Source organism: Schistocerca americana, chromosome 7 (genome assembly GCF_021461395.2).
Source record: "Schistocerca americana isolate TAMUIC-IGC-003095 chromosome 7, iqSchAmer2.1, whole genome shotgun sequence".
Classification (NCBI taxonomy): domain Eukaryota; kingdom Metazoa; phylum Arthropoda; class Insecta; order Orthoptera; family Acrididae; genus Schistocerca; species Schistocerca americana.
In genome coordinates, this window is record NC_060125.1 from 165,763,422 (window position 1) to 165,790,739 (window position 27,318).

Below are 27,318 nucleotides of genomic sequence, written 5' to 3' on the forward strand. Positions count from 1 at the left end.
TGCTAACAGTCTTTGTATCTCGAGCAACGCGAGCAGCAATGTCTCTATACGACAAACCGCAATCGCTATAGGCTACAATCCAACCTTTATCAAAGTCGGAAACGTGATGGTACGCATTGCTCCCCCTTACACGAGGCATCACAACAACGTTTCACCATGCAACATCGGGCAACTGCTGTTTGTGTGTGAGAAATCGGTCGGGAACTTTCCTCGTGTCAGCACGTTGTAGGTCTCGCCACCGGCGCCAACCTTGTTTGAATGCTCTGAAAAGCTAATCATTTGCATATCACAGCATCTTTTTCCTGTCGGTTGACTTTTACGTCTGTAGCACGTCATCTTCGTGGTGTAGCAATTTTAATGGCCAGTAGTGTGTATTTGACTAAAAATCGGTCAATAATCAAAAAATTTCTAATATACAGGTTATGTAAAATCTGAGAAGAGGGTAACTTGAATACAGGGGGGAATTTTTATCAGCTGGCGTAGTGGGTGATGTTGCAGGACTTGCGAAAAATGGTAAAATTTTGAAGATGCGGGGATGTAATCTGCAATGGTGAACGTGAAAATATGTCGGGTAAGACTTTTTAACATGTAAAGGATTATGAAAGGTGTTAATCTCCACGTACAGTCTGCTAGTGATTTCAGTCTGTTGTTCTTTTTTGTTTGTTTTGTAAACGCCAATAAGGTTCCTGTGCACTATCGTGCACAACCTTTATTAACTCAGAATTAAGGCAACCCGAAAATGAGGTAAAATATCACTTTACTTGAGCGTGCTGAGACAGCACAGGCCGCGGCTTGTGGAGGTAATGTGTCCTCCGGCTGACGGGACCAGGTGAGCTGCCGGAAGCGCAGTCTGTCGTGATTTCCGTGCCCCACTATCTCATTGGTTCGATTATATCGATACGTTTGTGGAGGAATCGTCGTTGCTATCCAGGAGAAATACTGGAGTTGGATGGTTAGTAAAGGTGAGACACTGACCAAAGATGTATTACACTCGTCGAAACGTCGCAGTATTTCAACACGACCATGCGGTTGATTTTCCGAGAGATTTGCGTTCATATTTTAGTGTGTTCGTAATGGTGGACTGCATAGCTGTGGATCGTGATGTTGGAATAAGGGAGTTCTCGCTTCCCACGTCCGGGTTCCCGGGTTCGATTCCCAGCGGGGTCAGGGAGTTTCTCTGCCTCGTGATGACTGGGTGTTGTGTGATGTCCTTAGGTTAGTTAGGTTTAAGTAGTCCTGAGTTCTAGGGGACTGATGACCATAGATGTTAAGTCCCATAGTGCTCAGAGCCACTTGGAGTTGACGAAACTGATGTAGAGGTACCACAGGCTTAACAACGAGGTGAGATCAATATGGATGGACCTTTGGGAAGCTTGGAGATTTGAGTAGGTGGTAAGGAGAATAGGTGGCATTTTTGTTGGGTCATACGGGCTGTGTAAAGGAGGTACAGCATAGTCCTGGTGAGCGATCCCTGAGCACTCTTGCTGTTGGATGGAAAGTACTGGGTTGGGTATGTTGACTGCGACCTGTTTACGCTCCAAATTTTTTTCTGCAGTCACAACCCACGTCAAGTTCCTCGACTGACACCATCGGTCGAAAAGGTAGCATACTGGCAGTGGCTTCATTTGCCGATTTTCAGCAACACTCCAGCACGACTGCTACCACCGTCCAGCAATTTATCAAGAAAGGTAGAGAATATCCTACTATATACGAAACTGAGGAACAGATAACTGGAATTATTTCTCGTTGCTTTTCTTCTTCTTCTCCTCACTATACAAGTTTAGTCAGGGGCAGATTTTTCAGTTTCACTACCATGTCCTCGGTGTCCCAACAAATTTTCTTGCTGGAGGTTTTTAATGTAAGATCTGCTTCTGAGTCCTTCTCTCCAGCATTCATAGAACGTGTTCGTTCCACATTCTTTCTTTTGTTATTGATAGTCCGTCTACTTCTTTGCTTGTGGAGCCATTTCTTATCTTATCTGTTTAGCTGTAACTCTTTTCGGATTTCATAATCTCAATTTCAGTTGTCAGTTCCTTGCTCCGGTCTTTCCTCGTCTGTAGTGCTTATTGTTGCTTTCCACTCGCGTGCAAGGTGACACTTCAGACAAATTCTTCGAGAAAAGAATTCTTACCATTAATTTATACTCAGTGTTGAAATTATTTCCTTCAGAAAGGTTTGTCTTGCTGTATTGCAAGTCTACATCGCATATCCCCCTTACTTAGGTCATCGTCCGTTACTATGCTGCCCAAACTGCAAAATTCGTCTACTACTTTCAGCGTCTCATTTTCTGATCTGATTCTTTCCTATGCTTTCTCCCATCGGAAAACATTTGCTTCTTCTCTCTGAACTTTGATGTCATTCCAAATCTGTCCTTGGTTTCCTTTACTACTATGAAGATAACAAAATATCTGATCGAAATCGATTTGGAAATAAGAAATTTATTTTTTTATTTCCATTGTAATTTGTGTATGTGGAAAAAACTGTTTGGACTTAAAATCAGCCGGCCGCGGTGGACGAGCGGTTCTAGGCGCTTCAGTCCGGAACTGCGCGACTGCTACGGTCGCAGGTTCGAATCCTGCCTCGGGCATGGATGTGTGTGATGTTCTTAGGTTAGTTAGGTTTAAGTAGTTCTAAGTCCTAGGAGACTGATGACCTCCGATGTTAAGTCCCATAGCACTCAGAGCCATTTGAACCATTTTTTGAACTTAAAATCACAGAATGGTTAGATTCAATGTTAAACAGTAATTACACTAATGGCTGATTACAAGAATGTCTAGCGTTTTAAGGTTTATGCCAAGGGAAGCACACCTTGTTTAAACAAATATTCCCACTGTTGCTAATTTTACAAATTTTCTTCACGATGTTACAGTCCGTTATAGAAAGAGATACATGGCGATAGACAGTGGGAAGGTAGAGAGTAAGGAGCTCGGGGAATATGAAAGTTAATCTACAGAAATACTTCAAAAACAACGAAATTATAAAATAAGACATGGTGATACAGAAACAAGACTTGCGAGAAAGTATTAGTCGGACAAGAGGCAAATGGGTAAAGCCTGGCTATGAAAACAATGGATGCTTGTCATTACAGAAAATTTTGCTAAATTTAATGTTTTGCACGATACTAGAATATATTTGTGACTCTAACAATACGACGCCCCTGGAGGAAAATACCCTTCTCTCAAGGAATAAGGGCTCAGCTATAGCTAAACATGTCTAAAACGGCTTGTTTTGTTCAAACGTAATGTCACATGCACACTAGAGGGAGTATGTTCCATCTTCCTAGACTTTCGGAAACTATTCGACACTGTGCCACATCATGTAACCACATCAAATATCCTTGCACCTGTATGATTGCCTTGATGAATATACAGGGTGATTCAAAAAGAATACCACAACTTTAGGAATTTAAAAGTCTGCAACGACAAAAGGCAGAGCTAAGCACTATCTGTCGGCGAATTAAGGGAGCTATAAAGTTTCATTTAGTTGTACACTTGTTCGCTTGAGGCGCTGTTGACTAGGCGTCAGCGTCAGTTGATGCTAAGATGGCGACCGCTCAACAGAAAGCTTTTTGTGTTATTGAGTACGGCAGAAGTGAATCGACGACAGTTGTTCAGCGTGCATTTCGGACGAAGTATGGTGCTAAACCTCCTGATAGGTGGTGTATTAAACGTTGGTATAAACAGTTTACAGAGAATGGGTGTTTGTGCAAAGGGAAAAGTTCTGGACGGCCGAGAACGAGTGATGAAAATGTAGCACGCATCCAGCAAGCATTTGTTCGCAGCCTAGGAAAATCGACTCGCAGAGCTAGCAGAGAGCTGCAAATTCCACAATCAACTGTATGGAGAGTCCTATGAAAAAGGTTAGTTATGAAATCTTATCGTCTGAAATTGGATGGATCGACCGCCAGGCAGCCCGTGACAGAGCACTTCATCACTGGCCTCCAAGAAGCCCTGATCTTACCAAATGGTTCAAATGGCTCTGAGCACTATGGGACTCAACTGCTGAGGTCATTAGTCCCCTAGAACTTAGAACTAGTTAAACCTAACTAACCTAAGGACATCACACACATCCATGCCCGAGGCAGGATTCGAACCTGCGACCGTAGCGGTCTCGCGGTTCCAGACTGCAGCGCCAGAGCCGCGCGGCCACTTCGGCCGGCCCCTGATCTTACCCCCTGCGATTTTTTCTTATGGGGGTATGTTAAGGATATGGTGTTTCGGCCACCTCTCCCAGCCACCATTGATGATTTGAAACGAGAAATAACAGCAGCTATCCAAACTGTTACGCCTGATATGCTACAGAGAGTGTGGAACGAGTTGGAGTATCGGGTTGATATTGCTCGTGTGTCTGGAGGGGGCCATATTGAACATCTCTGAACTTGTTTTTGAGTGAAAAAAAAACTTTTTAAATACTCTTTGTAATGATGTATAACAGTAGGTCATATTATGTTTCTTTCATTAAATACACATTTTTAAAGTTGTGGTATTCTTTTTGAATCACCCTGTATTTCACTAACAGTGAACGGCGAACGTTTTACAAAAACGAAAGTAACGTCATGTGTACGCCAAGAGAGCGTGATAGTAGCGCCACTGTTCTTGACAAACACAGTGATTTATCAGATCGCGTAAGGGGCAGGAAGAAAGGCTGTGTGGTTTACGTGAATCAATGAAGATTAAATTTTGAGAACTGGTATCTGAGGAAAAATGTGTGACCATTCTGCTGCGACCGACGTATGTCTCGCATAGGGATCACGCGAACGTGATAGTAAGCGTAATATGCAGACTGATGCATACAGACTTTCTTCCCTGACAACACGCGGTGGGGAAGCGCCCTGTAGGGAACAGCAATTTTGGTGCACATATGTAGATATATAAAACACAAGACTGTAATGTCCAGCATAAGTTAATTTGGTAACGGAATTAGTAACAGACTTTAAGAACCAAAAGGTACGTATCACAGCAGTGTGATTATTAAGCCATATCCTGAACTGAGCATTTGGTGAAATAGGGGTGCACGCCATACCGTGTCCGCAGCTCGTGGTCTAGTGGCTAGCGTTGCTGCCTCTGGATGACGGGGTCCCGGGTTCGATTCCCGGCCAGGTTGGGGATTTTCTCTGCCCGAAGACTGAGTGTTTGTGTTTGGTTTGTACTCATCACTTCATCCTCGTCATCATCATTCGTGGCAGAGGCTAGATTGGACTGTGCAAAAATTGGACTATGTAAAAATTGGACTTTGTACGGGCTCTGATGCCCGCGTAGTTGAGCTCCCCGTAAACCGAACATGTCATCACGCCATACCGTAGTCTGCGAATTACAGATTCAGATGTAGAATATGGGTCTGAGTAGCTGAAAATAAGTGGGACAGAAGTTTAAACCAAAGTGCATATCAGCACATTGAAAAATATATCTGGAAAAAAACCTCGTTGTGTCAGATTTGCAGGGTGGTTCATTGTGATTTTGACAAACTTTCTAAAAAATTAAATTCAGAAAAATGATGCAAAATGTAACTGGGGAAAGCCTCAAGGAGATAAGAATAGATTAGATCGTAATCAGATTACTACAAGCTGTTTTCTCACTTTTCCGCCGGAATGGAGCTGTGGTGTGAATACAGTAACATGCAAGTATAGCTTCCACCGCTATAGTGTCTTGAAGCGTGTGAAAGCTTGGGTGCGGAGCCGACAGCATGCAGATCAAAAGTTGGGCATCCACTGCCCGTAAAAGCTTCACATCGTTGCAGTTCGCAGCTCTGCTCGTAAAAGCCAAAGGCCACGCTGGCATTTCGCACGAGTTTTATGCCTAACTCATATGTAGGGGCGCATAAAATGCGTGCACATCACCAGAACTGCGAAGACTTTCTATATAGGGCGAAACACAAGCCTCACTAAATACAAGATGTTCATAAAATGTATCACATATTTCTGCAGGAAGTAACATTGATTGCGACCAGTCTATTGTTACTAGATGACAATTTCCTATAATGGTAAACCTGAAGCCAATACGTGTTGAGGTATTGTCCAAACTGCCTTTTAATTCCCATCTAAGTATTACGTAGAAGTAGACAAGGCAGTGCTGCGTGTGGTTACTACGCATCCTGACACGTCCTTCAGCCCTTCGTTTGCAGTGGATCATGCGCTCTTTAAAATACACCTGGCTCCATTCGTATAGTGCCATATCTACTGTAACGTCTGGACATCGTGGATGGGTTGGGGTACAACAACGCTTTTAAAAGCCCCTACGTCAGAAATGCAGCGGACTCACGCTCAATAAACAGTGAGATCATACTACTGGAGCTCCTCGACCAGTCCACAGCCCACGAAACTGAATTGAGGTACTGCTGCACGATCCGTATGGAATGAGCTAGTGCCCCGTCGTGCATAAAGGACAGTCTTTGTCTTTCTGCATGGGCAACATTCTCCAATAGCGCTAATTCATCGCGCAGAAATCGTTATACAGTGCCGTCAGAAACGGTCTGAAAAGCTTATAGGTGTGTTGCAGGGTAGGTTGTGCTGAGAAATCACTGTTCAGAAAAAATCGATACGTTGCTCCTTTACCGAGTTAATTGGCATTGAATTTATCCAATCAAGCTGTTATAACCGCAAATTCAAGCTGCACGCCAGAGAGGTGTCGCCAGCCGTGTTCTTCAAAATGGTTCAAATGGCTCTGAGCACTATGGGACTCAACTGCTGTGGTCATTAGTCCCCTAGAACTACTTAAACCTAACTAACCTAAGGACATCAGACACACCCATGCCCGAGGCAGAATTCGAACCTGCGACCGTAGCAGCAGCGCGGCTCCGGACTGGAGCGCCTAGCACCGCACGACCACCGCGGCCGGCCCGTGTTCTTCGTTTGGTTGCCTGAAACCGAACAAAATGACGACACTAAGATAGGACATGGGACGATAGCGAGGGTCGAAACCGAGCCGAAGGCTGACCAGTCTGGTGCGTTACCGTGTACGCTGTTGGAACAACTGATACCAATTGTATCTGGTGGACCGCTTGAATTTTCACGCGCAACAGCCTGACTGACTAACTTCAATGCTGATTAACTCGGCATCTTCATAACGTATCAGATTTTTTTCAACAATTATCTCTCAGTACAACCTACCATGCAGCGCCCGAACAAGCCTTTCAGACTGTTTCTGACCATCCTGTGTACAACACTCGTTAAGCTGTTTTGTAAAGTGTACGGTCCAATGAGTCTGTCGTCGACAATTCCTGGCCAGACATCTGAAGTGTTTCCTGAAACCTCACCTCCATGAGTGCCCGAGGATTTACATCAGCCCACAATTGCATACTGTGATAATTTACTACACCATCTTTTGCGTCACCTTAAATAAAATGCAGGCTGTGAAATGCAGATCTTCCGCAACCTCTTGTAGATGCCATTGGCAGAACTGTAATCGATCATGGTGGTTATGATGTGGATGAAACAACCGCTTGTGCAGAACGGATCAGGCAAAAGTATAGTTGATACCTACAAGAACTCCATTTCTTATCACACTTGTTTCAGGATCATCTTCTACATGTCGGATAATTTGTTCCTCCATATCTGGCGTGCGAACTGTAGGAGGGTTACCGCATTCCATTCTCCTTGCTGTGAATGATCCATTCACGTTGAATGTCACTCGATGTCCAGTACATGTGCCTGGCGATTATTGCCATAGTTTTACCCATAATACACTACTGGCCATTAAAATTGCTACACCAAGAAGAAATGCAGATGATAAACGGCTATTCATTGGACAAATATATTATACAAGAACTGACATGTGATCACATTTTCATGCAATTTGGGTGCATAGATCCTGAGAAATAAGTACCCAAAACAACCATCTCTCGCCGTAATAACGGCCTTGATACGCCTGGGCTTTGAGTCAAACAGAGTTTGGATGACGTGTACAGGTACAGCTGCCCTTGCAGCTTCAACACGATACCACAGTTCATCAAGAGTAGTGACTGGCGTAATGTGACGAGCCAGTTGCTCGGCCACCATTGACCAGACGTTTTCAATTGGTGAGAGATCTGGAGAGTGTGCTGGCCAGGGCAGCAGTCGAACATTTTCTGTATCCAGAATTGCCCGTACAGGACCTGCAACATGCGGTCGTGCATTATCCTGCTGAAATGTAGGGTTTCACAGGGATCGAATGAAGGGTTGAGCCACGGGTCGTAACACATCTGTTCAAAGTGCCGTCGATGCGAACAAGAGGTGACCGAGACGTGTAACCAATGGCACCCCATACCATCACGCCAGGTGATACGCCAGTATGGCGATAACGAATACACGCTTCCAATGTGCGTTCACCGCTATGTCACCAAACACGGATGCGACCATCATGATCCTGTAAATAGAACCTGGATTCATCCGAAAAAATGACGTTTTGCCATTCGTGCACCCAGGTTCGTCGTTGAGTGCACCATCGCAGTCGCTCCTGTCTGTGATGCAACGTCAAAGGTAACCGCAGCCACGGTCTCCGAGATGATAGTCCATGCTGCAGCAAACGTCGTCGAACTGTTCGTGCAGATGGTTGTTGTCTTGCAAACATCCCCATCTGTTGACTCAGGGATCGAGACGTGGCTGCACGATACGTTACAGCCACGTGGATAAGATGCCTGTAATCGCGACTGCTAGTGATACGAGACCGTTGGGATCCAGCACGGCGTTCCGTATTACCGTCCTGAACCCACCGCTTCTATATTATGCTGACAGTCATTGGATCTCGACCAACGCGAGCAACTATGTCGCGATACGATAAACCGCAATCGCGATAGGCTACAATCCGACCTTTATCAAAGTCGGAAACTTGATGGTACGCATTTCTCCTTCTTACACGAGGCATCACAACATTTCACCAGGCAATGCCGGTCAACTGCTGTTTGTGTATGAGAAATCGGTTGAAAACTTTCCTCATACGTTGTAGGTGTCGCCACCGGTGCCAACGTTGTGTGAATGCTCTGAAAAACTAATCATTTGCATATCACAGCATCTTCTTCTTGTCAGTTAAATTTCGCGTCTGTAGCACGTCATCTTCGTGGTGTAGCAATTTTAATGGTCAGTAGTGTAGAATACATGTCTGCCATTTCCCTTGTGAAATAGTGTACATACGTACATTAATCCATGTTCCATAGATCATGAACACGACATTTCGTGATGTGGAACGTGTTTTCCTTACACAAAATAATTAATTTCCTTTTTTTTTACAGTTACTACTTCATATGTAAGAATTCATCTATTGAGTAGAAGGAGTTGTCATTCAAAAATTTTTTTGATTTGCTTTTAAATGTTGGTTGGCTACCTGACAGACTTAATACTATTTGGCAAATGATCAAAGTTTTTTTGGCAGTATAATTCACCCCTTTCCCTGCCAAAGTGAGATTTAATCCAGAACAGTGAATATCATCCTTTCTTCTAGTGTTGTAGCTTTGCACTTCGCTCTTTTTTTTTAATTGGGATGAGTGATTAATGACAAATTTCATAAGTGAATATATGTATTGCGAAGGTACTGTGAATATCCCGAGTTCCTTAAATAAATGTCTGCACGGTGATCTTGGCTGGGCTCCAACTATTATTCTGATTACATGCTTTTATGCAATGAACACTTTCTCTCTTAATGACGAATTGCCCCAAAATGCGATGCCATATGAAAACAGTGAATGAAAATAGACATAGCGGGCTAATTTACTGATATGTTTATCACCAAAATTTGCAGTAACCCTAATAGCATAAGTAGCTGAACCTAACAGTTTCATCGTTTGAAATACAGTTCGTTCACTCTGCATGGGATCACTAATCGTGTTCCGCTAATGTAGTGCATGGTCATCACAGCCCCAGATGGCTGATGTAGCAGATTGTTGCTCTCCTATGACTGGTATCATTGCCACCAACGGTGTCCTACAAATGACAACCATTCAGACATTCGCAATGAACTGCAACAGTGAGACAGTCTACATTACACAACAACGCACATTATGCGTCACAAGTAAATTGGACTGTCTCAACGACTATTGCTTGCCGGACATACAGTTACAGTGGATTATATGGAACAACACAAGTCCTGAAACAATTAGTGCGATGTATTATGCTTGCATACACTCCCTATCGAGATATGGCATCATATTCTGGGGAAATTCTCCTCATAGCATAACAACATTGCAGAAACAAAAAAAGATTGTGAGGATAATGAAAAATGTTAACAGCCGAAAATCATTCAAACCATTCTTTAAAGAACGGGGGTTTTACCCCTACCACGTATCTATATACTAGAAATTGTCATGTACCTAAAAAAAGCATGCTAAAAATGGAAACGTATTTATTCAAAATAAATCTGTATATGAACACCATACAAGGGCAAATAGTGACATACACAGACATCATTGTTATACCACACTGTGCAAGAAAGGTGTATATCACTCAGATTCACATTTGTTTAATAAGCTGCCAAGTAACTTAAAGGACACAAACAAAATCCATAGCTTTAAAAAATCTGTAAGTTCATATCTCTTGGAAAACTGTTTTTACTCAGTAACACAGTATCTTGAAAAATAAGTTAATTTCCGTTGTAACATTATAAAAATGCAATGTAATAATATAGCAATATAACAATTTATAAATGTAATGTATACAATCAATGTAACAGTATAATAATGTAATGTTATTTTGTCCAACATCTAGGGTATAGTATATGTACCTCAAAGATTCAGGACGTAAATAAAATAAAAATAAATAAATGTATTATAAGCTACTTCTCAAGTTCAAAAATTGGAGTTCTATGGTATTTACACCTTCATTTTACTTTCTTAAGCCCATGCCATATGTGGAGCCTTGTGCAGTTGATTCGTAGGTTACATTACTCTGACAATGAGCATTTTTTTATTGATTCATTCCCGTTTTTTCGGCTAGGCCTCGTTTACAAGGTGAAGTACTGGATGACTCAGCTGCACTGCATCTTGCATGCTACTTGATAAATTTGCTACTTTTTTTTCGTGCTTGGTACCATTTTCTTTTGCACAATCAACGAATGGCCTGTTGTTCATCTGTAAAAACCGTTTTAATTTTAATTAATTTTATATAGTATCCCTCTTAGTAATTTCCCTGGGTTTTTTAATGGCTAAGATGGAATTTACACCCTGACACAGGGATCAAGTGTACGATTCCATCCACATAACGGATTTATCAAGTAAACTGGAGTTAATTTATTTACCATGAAAAATTTTTGCAACAGTTGTGGGTGTCCCGTGAAGAATAAGATAATTCAGCCCGACCTGACGTTAATATATCATCCATTAGGACTACACGAGTGAGGGAGCGGACGCCTCCAGTTTTTTCAGTCATAAATCATGGTGGTTAGGATTAGACTTGCGTAAAAATAACTTATGAGCACAAGTGTAGTTTTTGTTTATGTAAGGCTAAACCTTCATATTATTATAGTCGGTTATGAATTATGGTCATTAAGATCAAGTTAAAAGCATTCCGCCATAAATTACACTCGTGTAAACATAACTAAGAGCACAGTGAGCGGTTTGTTTACATTAGGGTCGTGAATTATATTATTTTGTTTACATAATAAGGACGCTAGGCCAAGTGGCCAGTTTGTTTACAATACACATCAGTAAAACAATGGATCAATTGATCTGAAACCAGCACTGTCGCACTATTGTTTGATTTTCCTACCATTCTGCACCTAGTGATTACCCCTACGGTACAGCTGCCTGTTAGCTTATAGTGCCGGTTGCCTGGCTACATTGCCCCTGGGTCTGTAGGTTGTGCCACTACTTATGTTGTGTTTCTATGAAACTTTATACTGATGTTAATGTTCTCTTTGTGGCTGATTTCTCTTATATTGAGTTATATGAAATGTATGTCATTTGTGGAAACGCGCAGTCAAGCAGCAAGGTGCCTAAATGCAGAACGATTTTCAGGCAGAGGTTTACCAGATCACGTCACATTTCGGAATCTGATGACCATCTTCGTGAATCAGGAACCCTTAGACCAGTTCGATGGGAGTCTGATAGATTAACTGTGTGCCAACTGTTCAGTTTGAGGAAGCCGTGTAAATGTGAACTTAGGATAACCCCAATAGCAGCACATGATCTGTAGCTAAGGACTTAAAGACCTCTGATGAGAATGGGAGGAATGGTCTGCACGAGACAGGCATACACCCATTCAAGGGTGGGAAGGTACAAGACCTATCACCTGATGACTTTCCTCTGGGTGTGGAATTCTGACAATTGTACCTGCTCCAAATTGTTAACGCCTCTGACTTCCAAACGTATTTTTTGTTTACTTACGAATCTGCCTTCACAATGGAAGCAATATTCACTTGCCACAACAGCCACGTTTGGGTGCTTCAAACTCCTAAGGAAACTCGTGTATTCCACCATACACAGAGATTTACCATAAATATTTGACTGGTATTGCTCACGACCATCTAATTGGACTATAACGTGTTTCCCCTGCACCACTCCTCTCCGTGGGACACTTGCTTCACACATAACCTGAACTCGCATTTAAAAATCAACCAAGTTAAAACGTGTGCACTGTACTTACTGTTTGTAAGCCACTTGGTTGCTGGACTCCTTACTTGCGAACTGACAAACTGGAATTGCTTGTAACTGAAGTAATTGGACTATGTACGGCTCTGTTTAAAAAGAATGGCTCGATAATATCATAGGGTCGAGTCACGCAGTCCACTTTCACTCCTAACAGCTAATTCGCGGCAACTAATAGCCTGAAGCTATAATCTTCTAGTCAGATAGTCTATGCATTGACTAGAATTGCGAATTAATAAAATAAATAGAAATATTAAATAAAAAACAGATGAGTAATTAATTAAAATTTTTAATTCTAATGTATAAAATTGATGTAGATGACAACAGAGAATTGTGTTGAATAATGTTTATTCAAGGAAGTATTCTTACAGAAGTGGAAAGTGGTCCTACAATAACTAATTATAATAAAGACAGGAAGATAACATTATAAAATAGAGGAACGGTGCGTTGAGAGCGTTACGAGAATGGTAGCAGAATCCTTAAGCTAAATAGCCATTCATCATCCAAGACATGCGAAAAACTGGTGTTTCGCCACTGTCTAACTCTCTGTGGCTGAAGGCTATCCGCGCCAAACATACATTGTTCTTATGTTCTACAGACATGATTTGCTTCAACTTGACCAATTTCTGCATTAAACTAAGATGTTACCACAATATTTAAATAAAATAAATGTTATAAGCATTTGGTCATACTCATACAATTCACAGTAAATACAAATAAGGGTTTATTGATAAATAAATAAGCCAGCATTCTTGTGAAAGTGCTTTCATGTTAAATGACAACAAATTTTCGTTAAATATGGTTTAAACAGTTACCTGTGTCGGCTTCATAAGAGTCATTTGATACTCTTTTCAATGGTGATGGCAGCAAACACATGTGATTGACCACTTTTAAATTACCATGGTATTTAATATTAATTTTAATCAACAATTAAATAAAGTAACTGGCAAAAATAATAAGATATTCCTTAAAAAACTAGTCAAGTAGGACAAGATACGAGATATTCATGCTGCTTTCAGTTGCTGTGTTATTGTGAAGGATATGGTGTTCTGACAAGCATCTGTATAATGAAAAAGATATGAAACATAATAAATCAGTTAGTAAAACAGATAGAGATATGTAGCTTTCAGCGATGATTGCTATAGTGCGATGCTGTCATCTGAAATATCGAGAATGTTATGAGCACCAACCTACCATTAATGTAAACCAGTCTAGGTGATAGCAACGTCACTTGGCGAGGAATGACTGCTAGTCAGACACATGCATGGTGCATGTAGTATCAGTGAGCGTGCTGTCCGCATGTAGAATGGGGAAGGCACATAATCTGTCTGAGTTTGACCGAGGGCAGTTTGTGATGCCATGCAGGCTCGACACAAGCGTTTCGGAAACTGCACTACTTCTCGGATGTTAGAGGAGTGCTGTGGTGAGTGTATTTAACACGTGGCATACCTAGGTGGCTCTGAGCACTATGGGACTTAACATCTTAGATCATCAGTCCCCTAGAACTTAGAACTACTTAAACCTAACTAACCTAAGGACATCACACACATCCATGCCCGAGGCAGGATTCGAACCTGCGACCGTAGCGGTCGCGCAGTTCCAAACTGACGCGCCTGCATACCTAGGTGAAACCACATGCAGACATCACAGGGTTCGGTGCCACACCTCATTATAGATGTCAGATGTTGTAGGCTGGGCAGACTGGTAAAACAGGACAGGCGGCGAACTGTGGTGGAACTAACATCAGTGTTTAATGATGGGGAGAGTGCAAGTGTGTCGGAACACACAGTGCACCAAACACTCCTAATGATGGGCTTCTGCAACTGACAACCCATGAATGTGCCAATGTTAACACCACGACATCAGCAACTAAGACTGAAATGGGCAAGTGACCATTGGTACTGGATATGGGCGCAGTGGCAGAGCATTGGATTGTCTACTGAATCCCGATACCTTATTCATCATGCCAATGGAAGGGCGCCAACCCGTTGTCTTCGAAGGGAACAGCTCATTGACAGCTGTACTGCAGGACAGAGAAAAGCTGGTAGCGGCTTCGTTATGCTCTTGGGAACGTTCACATAGGCATCCACGGATCCAGTGGAGCTCGTGAAATGAACCAATATGGCCAATGAGTATCGCACGCTGGTTGCAGACCACATACGTGTTCATGAAGATCTTGTTTCCTGATGAAAGTGACGTTTTTCAACAATATAATACGCCATGTCACAAGGCCAGGAGTGTGATGGAGTGGTTTGAGGAACATGGTGGCGAGTTCCAATTGATGTGCTGCCCCTCCAGTTCACCAGATCTGAACCCGATCGAACACATCTGGGATGTCATTAAACGTGGCATCAGAGTTCATCGCCCGCCTCCCCGGAATTACGAGGAATTAGGTGACTTGTGTGTGCAGATGTGGTGCCCAATCCCTCCAGCGATCTATCAAGGCCTCATTGCTTCCATACCATGACGTGTTGTCACTGTTATCCATGTCACAGCCGGATATACTGACTGTTAGGTAGTTGGTCATAATGTTCTAGCTGATCAGCGTATTCAGTCACTGTAAAATATTAAAGTTTATAGTTTTTAAGATACTGAAAATATTACTGATTAATTGGATGTGTCTCATTTTCCTAATATCGCAAGTGAATTCAGATTTGCTCTATTTTGTAAGTGTGATTTATTATAGAATTTATAAGAGCTGTAAGAAGCCACATTTCAGATTGTCTTACACTCTACCATTTCAGCCTATCACTGTTCACCTTTGTACTTGGGCAGGACCCTAGCAGTCACCTTGTTGAACTGCTCCTGGCGGACCTACAGGCCGCCAGTTAGCTCTCAGTCATACATACAAATTTTCCTTATCTCCTAGCATTTCTAGGCAGCCGAATAATTCGCCTACATAAGCATAATGTTACAAAACATTATAACAAAGTACTTTTTTATTGTGTTGGCTACTAGTTCCTTTGTCTGTTGAAAAGTGAATAATAATACAATGTCTGGCTCATTGTGGGAACTGTCTACAGCTTAGAGAAATCTTTTTCGTGAGAGATTTAAACTTATGTGATGTATATGTCCCACTTCTACTCTTATAGATGCATGATACAAAGCACTGGGTGGTTATAATTAGACTGATGAGGTCCGCCCCGATAGCTGAGTGGTCAGTGTGATGGACTGCCGTCCTATGGGCTTGGGTTCGATACCCGGCTGGGTTGGATATTTTCTCTGCTCAGGGACTGGGTGTTGTATTGTCTTCATCATCATTTCATCCCCATCCAGCACGTAGGTCGCCCAGTGTGGCATCGAATGTAATAAGACCTGCACCAAGGCAGCCAGACCTGCCCCACAAGTGGCCTCCCGGTCAATGACGCCAAAAACTCATTTCCATTTCCATAAGACTGATGGTGTTCTGAGTGTTACCCTGTGGGATATATACATCGTACGATGCTGCAACATCATAGGGTCAATCATTGTGCTCACAGAGGACCCAAAAAAATTAATAGATCCACTTTCTGCCACCAGGTGAAAATATGAGCAGTAAGCAGCCAGAATATTGTGTGAATGCAGGAAAAGGGGAGGAACGAGCGGACACAAAATAACAGCATTTCTGGGACATTTACTAGTATATGTTCACAAGCTATATCATTTGTTCAACATCATCTCCCGACTCAGCAACATTGTCTGTTTGTGGGCTTTATGTTCTCGAGTTGCTCAATGGATTGATCTGTCAAGTACTCTTTGGCTCCTACAAGAAGCAATTTCCACCCCACACTACTACAGAAGTCAGACAGAAGCTCCTAATGTACCAAAAATAAATGCCTGAAAAACTTTCAGCAATAAATATCTTCTGGAGTCGTCTGCTGTACGGAAAAGACACAAAAATATTCTATTTTGCTTATGTAAATAGTGGAATACTTGGGTACTGGAGTATTGCTAGTTAGTGTAATAAAAACATTAAATGAATGGAAAAATATTATTTATTGCAAAATCAGAGAAAATCAAGTGAAAATTTTATTTATAAAATGATACACAAATTTCTGGGTTCTTTTCGGAATAGGAGGTTACCTCTTCTGGATAGGAATCCTGTTCATGAAATTTATATAGAAAGTGTGGGAAAGCTCTTTTATCCCTTTTGTTTAAGAATGTTGTTTACTCGGCAGAATGGCTGAGACCCGCGCCTACATAACTTGAATAATTATCTGATTGAATATCGTGTGAGAAATGTAATGGAGCGATGTGAATGAAGTATGTAATTTCTAATGGAGGAAAGATGGGGCTCGCCTAGGCTGTAGCGCACAATACTGTGAGTTGCGATGACTGCTGCCTGCATCCTTCGCTGCTGAAAAATAATACAACTACCTCTTTCTATCTGGATTGACCTTCGCCAATCAAACTCTCACTACGCCTTCATGAAGTTAAGGATTCCTTTCTGCCCCCAGTCTAACTATTGGCATGGTACACCCATCAGATAACCAGTCCACCACGATGCCACTCGATGTTCGCTCGCAGGCGCTAACTAATACTGTGTGTTCACACTGCACATTAAAGTATTGTGGCCAACACAGTGAACAAACACTTAATCGTGAGCGAGTCAATATAGAGTATCACTCCGATTCGCTAGTGACAGAGGTGCTCTCTCAGTGCAGTACTGAGTAGAGACCTTGTTCCTCGCTCTCTGCGTACATGCACGAGCGCACTCGCTCCTGCTACGTGTTCCCGCTTCAAGAGCGTTACCAGAACGACCCCTCTCCACGAAAAAAGCGAAAGGGTATATCATCCACTGTCTTTCCCTCACTCCTCCGGCTCATTGCATCAGAAATAGTCCACGAATCAGCATTACTCTTACAAATGGGAGAATGGCGCTCCGTTTAAGCCGACCAATCCGGAAATACTTGTGTATAGCATCTGTGAGAACTCTGAACCTGCGCACTAGGTCCGTCAAAAATGCGTGTGCTGAACTCTCCCAGACAATACAGTGGGTTTTGCTTTTAAGGTGAACACGCAGGCCACTATCCCTTTTCCCTGACAAAAACTGGGTGGTCCCTAGGCGGTTGGCTGGCTGGTGCAGCAGTACGCTAACTCACCCTCCTACGGACTTTCCAACGGGCTGGTTGCCTCTGCCGAACGAAAACTCCTGTGGCCGTCGTGTCTTGAATGTTTGTGTATGCCAGCCTCGACTTTTTAATCTTGGTGCGCACATGCCATTTATTTATCAGATTTGCATATCAATAAAATGGAAATATGTAAAATTGACTCTACCCCAACTTACCCACACACTACTAATGAAGTGCCCCTGGTCCATCATCCTCATTACTCGTGGCATTTCACCGATTCCTGTAAGAATTCGAGTTTGTGTGCGTTTGTACTGAAGAGACGTTTGTCACCTCACCTTAAATATACAGGATGTTACAAAATGGTACGGCCAAACTTTTAGGAAACATTCCTCACACACAAATAAAGAAAAGATGTTATGTGGACATGTGTCCGGAAACGCTTAATTTCCATGTTAGAGCTCATTTTAGTTTCGCCATTATGTACTGTACTTCCACGATTCACCGCCAGTTTGCACAATTGAAGGAAGGCAATGTTGACTTCGGTGCTTGTGTTGACATGCGACTCATTGCTCTACAGTACTAGCATCAAGCACATCAGTACGTAGCATCAACATGTTAGTGTTCATCACGAATGTGGTTTTGCAGTCAGTGCAATGTTTACAAATAGCTGTGGTGCAGTACGTTTGTATCGAGACAGATTTCCAGAACGAAGGTGTCCCGACAGGAAGACGTTCGAAGCAACTGATCGGCGTCTTAGGGAGCACGGAACATTCCAGCCTATGACTCGCAACTGGGGAAGACCTAGAACGACGAGGACAACTGCAATGTACGAGGCAATTCTTCGTGCAGTTGATGATAACCCTAATGCCAGCGTCAGAGAAGTTGCTGCTGTACAAGGTAACGTTGACCACGTCACTGTATGGAGAGTGCTACGGGAGAACCAGTTGTTTCTGTACCATGTACAGCATGTGCAGACACTATCAGCAGCTGATTGGCCTCCACGGGTACACTTCTGCGAATGGTTCATCCAACAATGTGTCAATCTTCATTTCAATGCAAATGTTCCCTTTACGGATGAGGCTTCATTCCAACGTGCTCAAATTGTAAATGTTCACAATCAACATGTGTGGGCTGACGAGAATCCGCACGCAACTGTGCAATCACGTCATCAACACAGATATTCTGTGAACGTTTGGGCAGGCATTGTTGGTGATGTCTTGATTGGGCCCCACGTTCTTCCACCTACGCTCAATGGAGCACGTTATCATGATTTCATACGGGATACTCTACCTGTGCTGCTAGAACATGTGCCTTTACAAGTACAACACAACATGTGGTTCATGCACGATTGAGCTCCTGCACATTTCAGTCACAGTGTTCGTACGCTTCTCAACAACAGATTCGGTGACCGATGGATTGGTAGAGGTGGACCAATTCCATGGCCTCCACGCTGTCCTGACCTCAACCCCCTTGACTTTCATTTATGGTGGCATTTGAAAGCTCTTGTCTACGCAACCCCAGTACCAAATGTAGAGACTCTTCATGCTCGTATTGTGGACAGCTGTGATACAATACACCATTCTCCAGGGCTGCATCAGCGCATCAGGGATTCCAGGCGGTGGAGGGTGGATGCATGTATCCTCGCTAATTGAGAACATTTTGGACATTTCCTGTAACAAAGTGTTTGAAGTCATGCTGATACGTTCTGTTGCTGTGTGTTTCCATTCCATGATTAATGTGATTTGAAGAGAAGTAATAAAATGAGCTCTAACATGGAAAGTAAGCATTTCCGGACACATGTCCACATAACATATTTTCTTTCTTTGTGTGTGAGGAATATTTCCTGAAAGTTCGGCCGTACCTTTTTGTAACACCCTGTATACTGTGTCGGTTATTTCGGACTTGTGTGTGATGTCAATGAAAATGCCGTTATCTATTTCTAAGTTCGGAGTGGTGGACAGACCTAATTTTCCTTAGTATTTGCCATAGTTTCATTCCATTGTCATTCCAACGTCTTACCGAAATCTATAAAAGCGGGATGTGTTTCCAGTTCTTTTCTGTTCTTTGTTCTGTTATTTGTTTCGTGGTGAACACGTTATCCAATCAGTGCCTACGTGTTAATAAAATGTTCCAATAAGTCTTTTATCCAGCCGTGTATATCGCCAGGCGCTGCCGTATCTGTTTGGTCAAGAAGAACATTTCTCGCCTTGAAGCAGGTGTCGTTGTCGTGGTCTTCGGATTTCATTGTCCAGCAGTGTATGCACAGACGCCCGTCTCCGAGACCTTGACATTGTCTACGATCTCTATGCATCCAAGCAATTGTAGCGTCCCGTCACCTCTACGTAAGGTGCGACCCCACGTGAGCGCGTGTGCCCTTCGTGTTGCAGCCGCGTACCTGAACCTGGGGCTGGTGCTGTGGCGGCAGGGCCGCGAGGCGGACGCGCTCGGGGTGCTGCGGGCGGGGGCCGCCGCCGACGGCTCGGCGCTCAAGGACCCGCGCGCGCACGCGCAGGCGGCGACCGCGTGCCGCTTCCACCTGGGCCGCCTGCTGCTCGAGAGCGGGCGCGCCGCCGCCGCAGACAGAGAGCTGCGCGCCGCAGTGGCCGGCATGCCCCCCCACTACCAGCCACAGGTGCGTGCTCTACTGCCTGCTGGCTCACGGCGCTGCTCTGCGTTCCGCGCTTAACAAACGAGTGAGAACTTCCTTTCTCACATTTATCGGAACAGCTCAGTCAAACTTACACACACGGATCAAAAAGCATTTATGGTGTTCATATTTCTACATTGTTGCTATTGTTGTCTTCAGTACTGAGACTGGTTTGATGCAGCTCTCCATGCTACTCTATCCTGTGCAAGGCTCTTCATCTGCGAGTAACTGCTCCAACCTACATCCTTCTGAATCTGCTTAGTGTATTCATCTCTTGCTCTCCCTCTACGATTTTTACCCTCCACGCTGCCCTCCAATACTAAATTGGTGATCCCTTGATGCCCCAGAACATGTCCTACCAACCGATCCCTTCTTCTAGTCAAATTGTGCCACAAACTTCTCTTCTTCCCAATTCTATTCAATACCTCCTCATTTGTTATGTGATCTACCCATCTAATCTTCATCATTCTTCTGTAGCACCAAATTTCGAAAGCTTCTATTCTCTTCTTGTCCAAACTATTTATCGTGCATGTTTCACTTCCATACATGGCTACACTCCATACAAATACTTTCAGAAACTACTTCCTGACACCTAAATCTATACTCGATGTTAACAAATTTCTCTTCTTCAGAAACGCTTTCCTTGCCATTGCCAGTCTACATTTTATATCCTCTCTACTTCGACCATCATCAGTTATTTTGCTCCCCAAATAGCAAAACTCCTTTACTACTTTAAGTGTCTCATTTCCTAATCTAATACTCTCAGCTTCACCCAACTTAATTCTACTCCATTCCATTGTCCTCGTTTTGCATTGTTAATTCCATTTTTTTCAACTAGGCATGAGAAATAAGTGTCTCAAAATGGCAAGAAATTCTAGAAAATTGAAAACATCGTTTATCACAGAATATTTTTCATTTCTTTGCCTGACCAGCTGTCCATGTGGATGGGCTCGTGGTCTGTCCCTCTGCAGAGAAAACATGCCAGTTAGAAAATAATCTACCGCAATATCAACTTACATACTCCCCAAGTCACCATAAACCGCATGGCGGAGGCCACATCTAGCAACTACCGATCATTTCCTTTCGTGTTCCACTTGCAAAAGCAGTGAGGGAAGAGCCACTCTCTATATGCGTACGTGCGGGCTTTAAGTTTTCGTATTTCTTCGCTGTAGTTGTGCGAAATGTGCGCTGGCCGCAGTAGAATCATTCTGCAGCCATCCGCAAATAACAGTTCTCTAAACCCTCTCAAAAGTGTTTCAAGTAAATTTCGATTACGCGATACGTCACACATATCTGAGGGCTGTAAATTCAACTAAATACTTACCACTCTGTCTACAGTCCAAAAGTGGCCCATCGGGACCTTCCGACCGCCGTGTCATCCTCAGCGGAGGATGCGTATAGGAGGGGCGTGTCGTCAGCACACCGCTCTCCCGGTCGTTATGATGGTATTCTTGACTGAAGCCGCTATTATTGGGACGAGTACCTCCTCAATTGGCATCACGAGGCTGAGTGCACCCCGAGAAATGGCAGCAGCGCATGGTGGCCTGGATGGTCACCCATCCAAGTGCCGACCACGCCCGCCAGCGGTGACCTCATGGGAACCGGTGTATCCACTGCGACAAGGCCATTGCCAACTAAATACTTAGGGATTACAATTACTAATCACCTAAATTGGAACGATCACATAGATAATACTGTGAGTAGAGCAAACCAAAGACTGCGATTCATTGGCAGAACACTTAGAAAGTGCAACAGGTCTACCAAACAGACTGCTTACACTACGCTTGTCCGCCCTATTCTGGAGTATTGCTGTGCAGTGTGGGATCCGCATGAGGTGGGACTGACGGATGACTTCGAGAATGTACAAAGAAGGGCTGCACGTTTTGTATTATCGCGAAATAGGGGAGATAGTGCCACAGACGTGATACGTGAATTGGAGTGGCAATCATTAAAACAAAGGCGTTTTTCGTTGCGACGCGATCTTCACATGAAATTTCAGTTATCAGTTTTCTTCTCCAATTGCGAAAACATTCTGTTGGCACCCACCTACATAGGGAGAAATGATCATCACGATAAAATAAGAGAGATCAGGGCTCGCACAGAAAAATTTAAGTGCTCGTTTTTTCCTGCGTGCCGTTCGAGAGTGGAAGAAAGTCGTGTTCCCTCCATCGATTCCTGTCTGACTCCGTGGTGCACTGCTAGCAGCACACATCTGAATTGTTTCGATGTCTTCCTTTAAGCCGATCTGGTGAGGATTCGAAACACTCCAACAGTACTCAAAAATGAGTGTCTCCAGCGTTGTGCGTTTTCCTTTGTACGTGAACTACACTTTCCTGAAATTCTCCTAATAAACCGAAGTTGACCATTCGCTTTCTATATTGTCGGCCTCATGTGCTCGTTCCATTTCGTACTATTTTACAACGGTACACCTACTATTTAATCCTTATGTCAAGCAGCACACCACTAAAACTGTATTCAAATATTACAGGATAATTTTTCCTACTCGTCTGTTTTAACCTATATTTTTCCACATTTAGAGTTAGCTCCTATTCGTGACACCAATTTGAAATTTTGTGTAAGTCGTCTTGCATCCTCCTACAGCCACTCAACTTCGAGACCTTCCCATACACCACAGCATTGTCAGAAAAACAACCGCAGATTGCTGCCCACCTTGTCCGCCATATCATTCATGTATATAGATAACAACAGCGACCCTATCATACTCCTCATGAGACCCTTGTCTCCGATCAACACTCGCCTTTTAGGACAGCGTACTGGGTTCAATTACTTAAGAAGCCTTCGAGCCATTCACATAAGTTGGAATCTATTCCATATGCTCGTATCTTCATTAACAGTCTGCAGAGGGGAACCATGTCAAACGCTTTACGGAAATCTAGGAGTACTAAAACTGCCTGTTGTCCTTCATCCATAGTTCGCAGTATGTCACGTGAGAAAGCTGAGTTTCACACAAATGATGCTTTCTAAAACCGTGATGATTCGTGGACATATGCTTTTCGGTACCTAGGAAATTTATTATATTCGAATTCGGAATACACTATGCAATCAAATGTACCCGGACACCCGATTAAAAACGACTTACAAGTTAGTGGCGCCCTCCATAGGGAATGCCGGAATTCAGCATGGTGCTGACCCACCCTAAGCCTTGATGACAGCTTCCACTCTCGGAGGCATACGTTCAGACAGGTGCTGGAAGGTTTCTTGGGGAATGGCAGCCCATTCTTCACAGAGTGCTGCACTGAGGAGAGGTATCGATGTTGGTCGGTGAGACCTGGCACGAATTCGGCGTTCCAAAACATCCTACAGGTGTTCTGGAGGATTCAGGTCAGGACTCTTTGCAGGTCAGTCCATTACAGGGATATTATTGTCGTGTGACCACTCCGCCGCAGTCCGTGCATTATGAACAGGTGCTCGATCGTGTTGAAAGATGCAATCGCCATCCCCGAATTGCTCTTCAACATTGGGAAGCAAGAAGGTGCATAAAACATCAATGTGGGCCTGTACTATGACAGTGCCACGTGAAACAACAGGAGGTGCAGCCACTCCGTGAAAAACACGACCACACGATAACACAATCGTCTCCGAATTTTACTGTTGGGGCATTCACCATAGCCACATTGTGTACGGTGATTCGTCACTCCACACAACGTTTTTCCACATTTCAGACGTCCAATGTTTACGCTCCTTACATCAAGCGAGGCGACGTTTGGCATTTACCGGCGTGATGTGTGGCTTATGAGCAGCCGCTCGGTCATGAAATCCGAGTTTTCTCACCTCCCACCTAACTATCGTAGTACTTGCAGTGGATCCCGATGCAGTTTGGAATTTCTGCGTGATTGTCTGGATAGATATCTGCCTGTTACACATTAAGACCCTCTGCAACTGTCGCTGGTCTCTGTAAGTCAACAGACGAGGTCGGCCTGTACGCTTTTGTGCTACACGTGCCCCTTCACGTTTCCACTTCACTATCATCGGAAACAGTGGACCTAGGGATGTTTAGGAGTGTGGAGATCTCGCATATAGACGTATGACACAAGTGACACCAAATCACCTCAACACATTCAAAGTCCGTGAGTTGCACGGAGCGCTCCATTCTGCTCTCTCACGATGTCTAATGTCTACTGAGGTCGCTGATATGGAGTACCTAGCAGTAAGTGGCAGCACAATGCACCTAATATGAAAAACGTATGTTATTAGGGATGTAGCGATAATTTTGATCACATAGTGTACATTCAAGTAATCTGCAGCAAACCGATGTTAAGGATATTGATTTGTAACATTGCAGGTCCGTTATTTTAACCTTCTTCTATGCAGGAGTCAGAAGCGCTTTTTTCCTGTCCCTTGAAACGTTACACTGCGCGAGACATTAGCGATAAATGCAACCTATTTGAGGGGCCAATGCCGAAATGCACTCTCTCTAAAACTGAACTGGTATTCCACCCGGATTCAGCGACTTATTTGTTTTCAACTCTCAGTTGCTTCTCAACGCTACAGATTCCTATTTCCATCTGTTCGAAACAGGAGTGTATGCGATGGTCAAGCAATGGCCTGTCTGTACGATACAAACAATAATATCGTAAAAATGTCAACTAGTGCTATTCTTGGGTACCAAGGAACGTAAACTGCCATATATATGAGTGTATCAAACACCAATGGTCTCGGAATGTTTAATTTATACATCACACAAGATTTCGTAAACACTGTCAATGAAAGCGTACCCGAAGAAGGCATTGCATACCACAATAAATCCGCCGCGAGTTTTATCTTAAAAACTGTTGATGAAAGAAGTAGAATTCGCCGAATACTCAATTAATACAGATATAAACTTCCTAAATGTAAGCACACAGCATAACCTAACACAACAATTAGCTTAGAGGCTAAACCAGAAATAGCACGGCCGATGTAATGAATTAGATCCGAAGAAATAACTGACGTAAAACTACAGAAAGATCGTAGAATAGCACAAGCGCGAGAAAAAACACAAATCTTCAGAATCACACCTCAAAACTCTCATTCGCATCCAGACTTCTGAGAACATGTTAATAGAATCCAAGACACATTCTTAAACGCCAGTCATGCACGAAGAAATTATTCAATCTGCTCAAATTAATATAGCACAAATAGACTGAACATTTAAAAAGGTCTTTGACAAGCACAAATAGAAACATTCAACCCAACTAAATCCTACAAATAAACCAAATTGGTAGGATGACGTGGTGAAAAGTAATGTCTCCGAAATTTTTATTCTGTTCTCAGTATAGATTGAGGTGTTACTTGTCACGCACGCAGTCCACTTCCCTGCTTCGCTGACCTGAGTTGTATGCTTCTACAGCTAAAGGGCTGCGAATTATAGCGTGTAACATGGCGGTGTGTAACGTAACTATGTCGGTGCGTGACAGACACTCTGCAAAACTGAAAGCATGAATCCGAAGAGTTCGTCCACTCATGGAGCAATTCCAGACCACACACGAGCGCTGCGACATCTGCAGGTATCTGACGCCTTGTGTTCACTGTCATAGGTCGTCCCCCATGCGATCCCGACTTGGCCCTAGAGAGCCTGTATACAGAGAGAAGGGCCATAGGTGAAGTTGCCAGTGATTGGTTGATTAGCTTTGGCGCCATTTTTCTGCCAAACATCTCTCGCGCTTCCTAAATTCGCCGTGCTTTTGACTTGAAGTTCAGAGGAATTTTGGAAACGATTAAAAGGTATTTGAATTATTGAGAGACTTGTTATGCGTTGTGCATGTATGTTCAATTTAGGTGTACATCGTTTTTGGTACGTAATAAGCGTTTGCGATCTTAAATACGAGTTGAAATAATGAAGCGTTTTGTGATGAAGTCGGTAGGCCTACACGTTTGAAGTAAACACGCTAGTAATTGTATAGTATTGTTTTTGACATCTGTAATTCGTTCTGCAGACGTTCGTAAACGATGCCAGGTTGTGCTGCATTTGGTTGTTCCAATAGAGGCGAAGGTGGATTTCGCAGGCAAGTTGTAAGCACGTTTTAAGCACTTGCCGTGGTTGCTGTAACATTATTCGTAGTAAATAATTGTAGGTGCTCTTGAAGACAGTTTTTAATAGGCCTACTGACTATAGGGTAGAAGGGACGCGGTAGTTTTCTTGTTATATTTGGTAGTTATTACAGTAGCCTACATTTAACATTGTGTGCGAGGAAGCACTCGGTCGCTTGTCTCCTCTTGGACAGTACACCCATGGAACTTTAACAGTAGGGTCTACACAACACTGTAATGCACAATGCCTGTCTTGTAGCGTCTGCCAGTGATACTTCCACGCATACTACACGAATCTGTGACGAAACGGTCTGTTCTTCTTTGGATCTCCTCTATTTTCTCCATTCATCCCAGCTCGTAAGAGCCGGCCGCTGTGACCGAGCGGTTCTAGGCGCTTCAGTCAGGAGCCACGCTGCTGATACGGTCGCAGGTTTGAATCCGGCCTCGGGCATAGATGTGTGTGTTGTTGAAACCTCCCCTTAGAAAAATTTATGAATTACTGTGCTGATAAACCTCTTACATTATTTGATTTTCAAACAGCTGAGCAAAACTGAACGTACTCAGACATTTCTCTCTTTACTTATTCTGATCATCACTACACTGACACACAATATTTTTAGCGCAACGCAGTCTGACTTTCAATAATCCCTACAAAAGAATGGCCCTGACTAAGAATAACAAATACCTTTCATGAATCACATACCTCACAAAAATCTTCGTCACTCGAACTACTGCAATACAGCGAGCGCCAATACTGCCAGCTAAATAAAAGATTCTAACTACTGAAGGCACTAACTACTGATAGGCACAGTTAGCAAATGAAAGATTTTGACAGAGAACAAACAATGTATTTACCTCAGTAATGTTCAAAAGTCATCATATATATAGCAGTTCATGATATCCAGTATTACAAATTTACTCTTTCTAATGGACACACGTCCAGATCGTCAGCTCTCAAAATTCTGCCATCTTTCACCCCACATCCACCACTACTGGCGGCCCACCTTCCAAATGCGCAACGCTACGTGCTGCTCACATCCAACT

At 43.2% G+C, this 27,318-nt stretch overlaps 1 protein-coding gene across 1 annotated transcript in view; it reads left to right on the forward strand.

The window, feature by feature from the left end:
• Positions 1 to 27,318, forward strand: part of LOC124622820 (protein O-mannosyl-transferase TMTC2-like) — a 902,746-nt gene that overhangs the window by 441,751 nt on the left and 433,677 nt on the right. Inside the window, exon 11 of the mRNA XM_047148612.1 lies at positions 19,985 to 20,229. Within this exon, the coding sequence (XP_047004568.1) occupies positions 19,985 to 20,229 (245 nt within the window). The remainder of the gene's footprint in view (positions 1 to 19,984; positions 20,230 to 27,318) is intronic.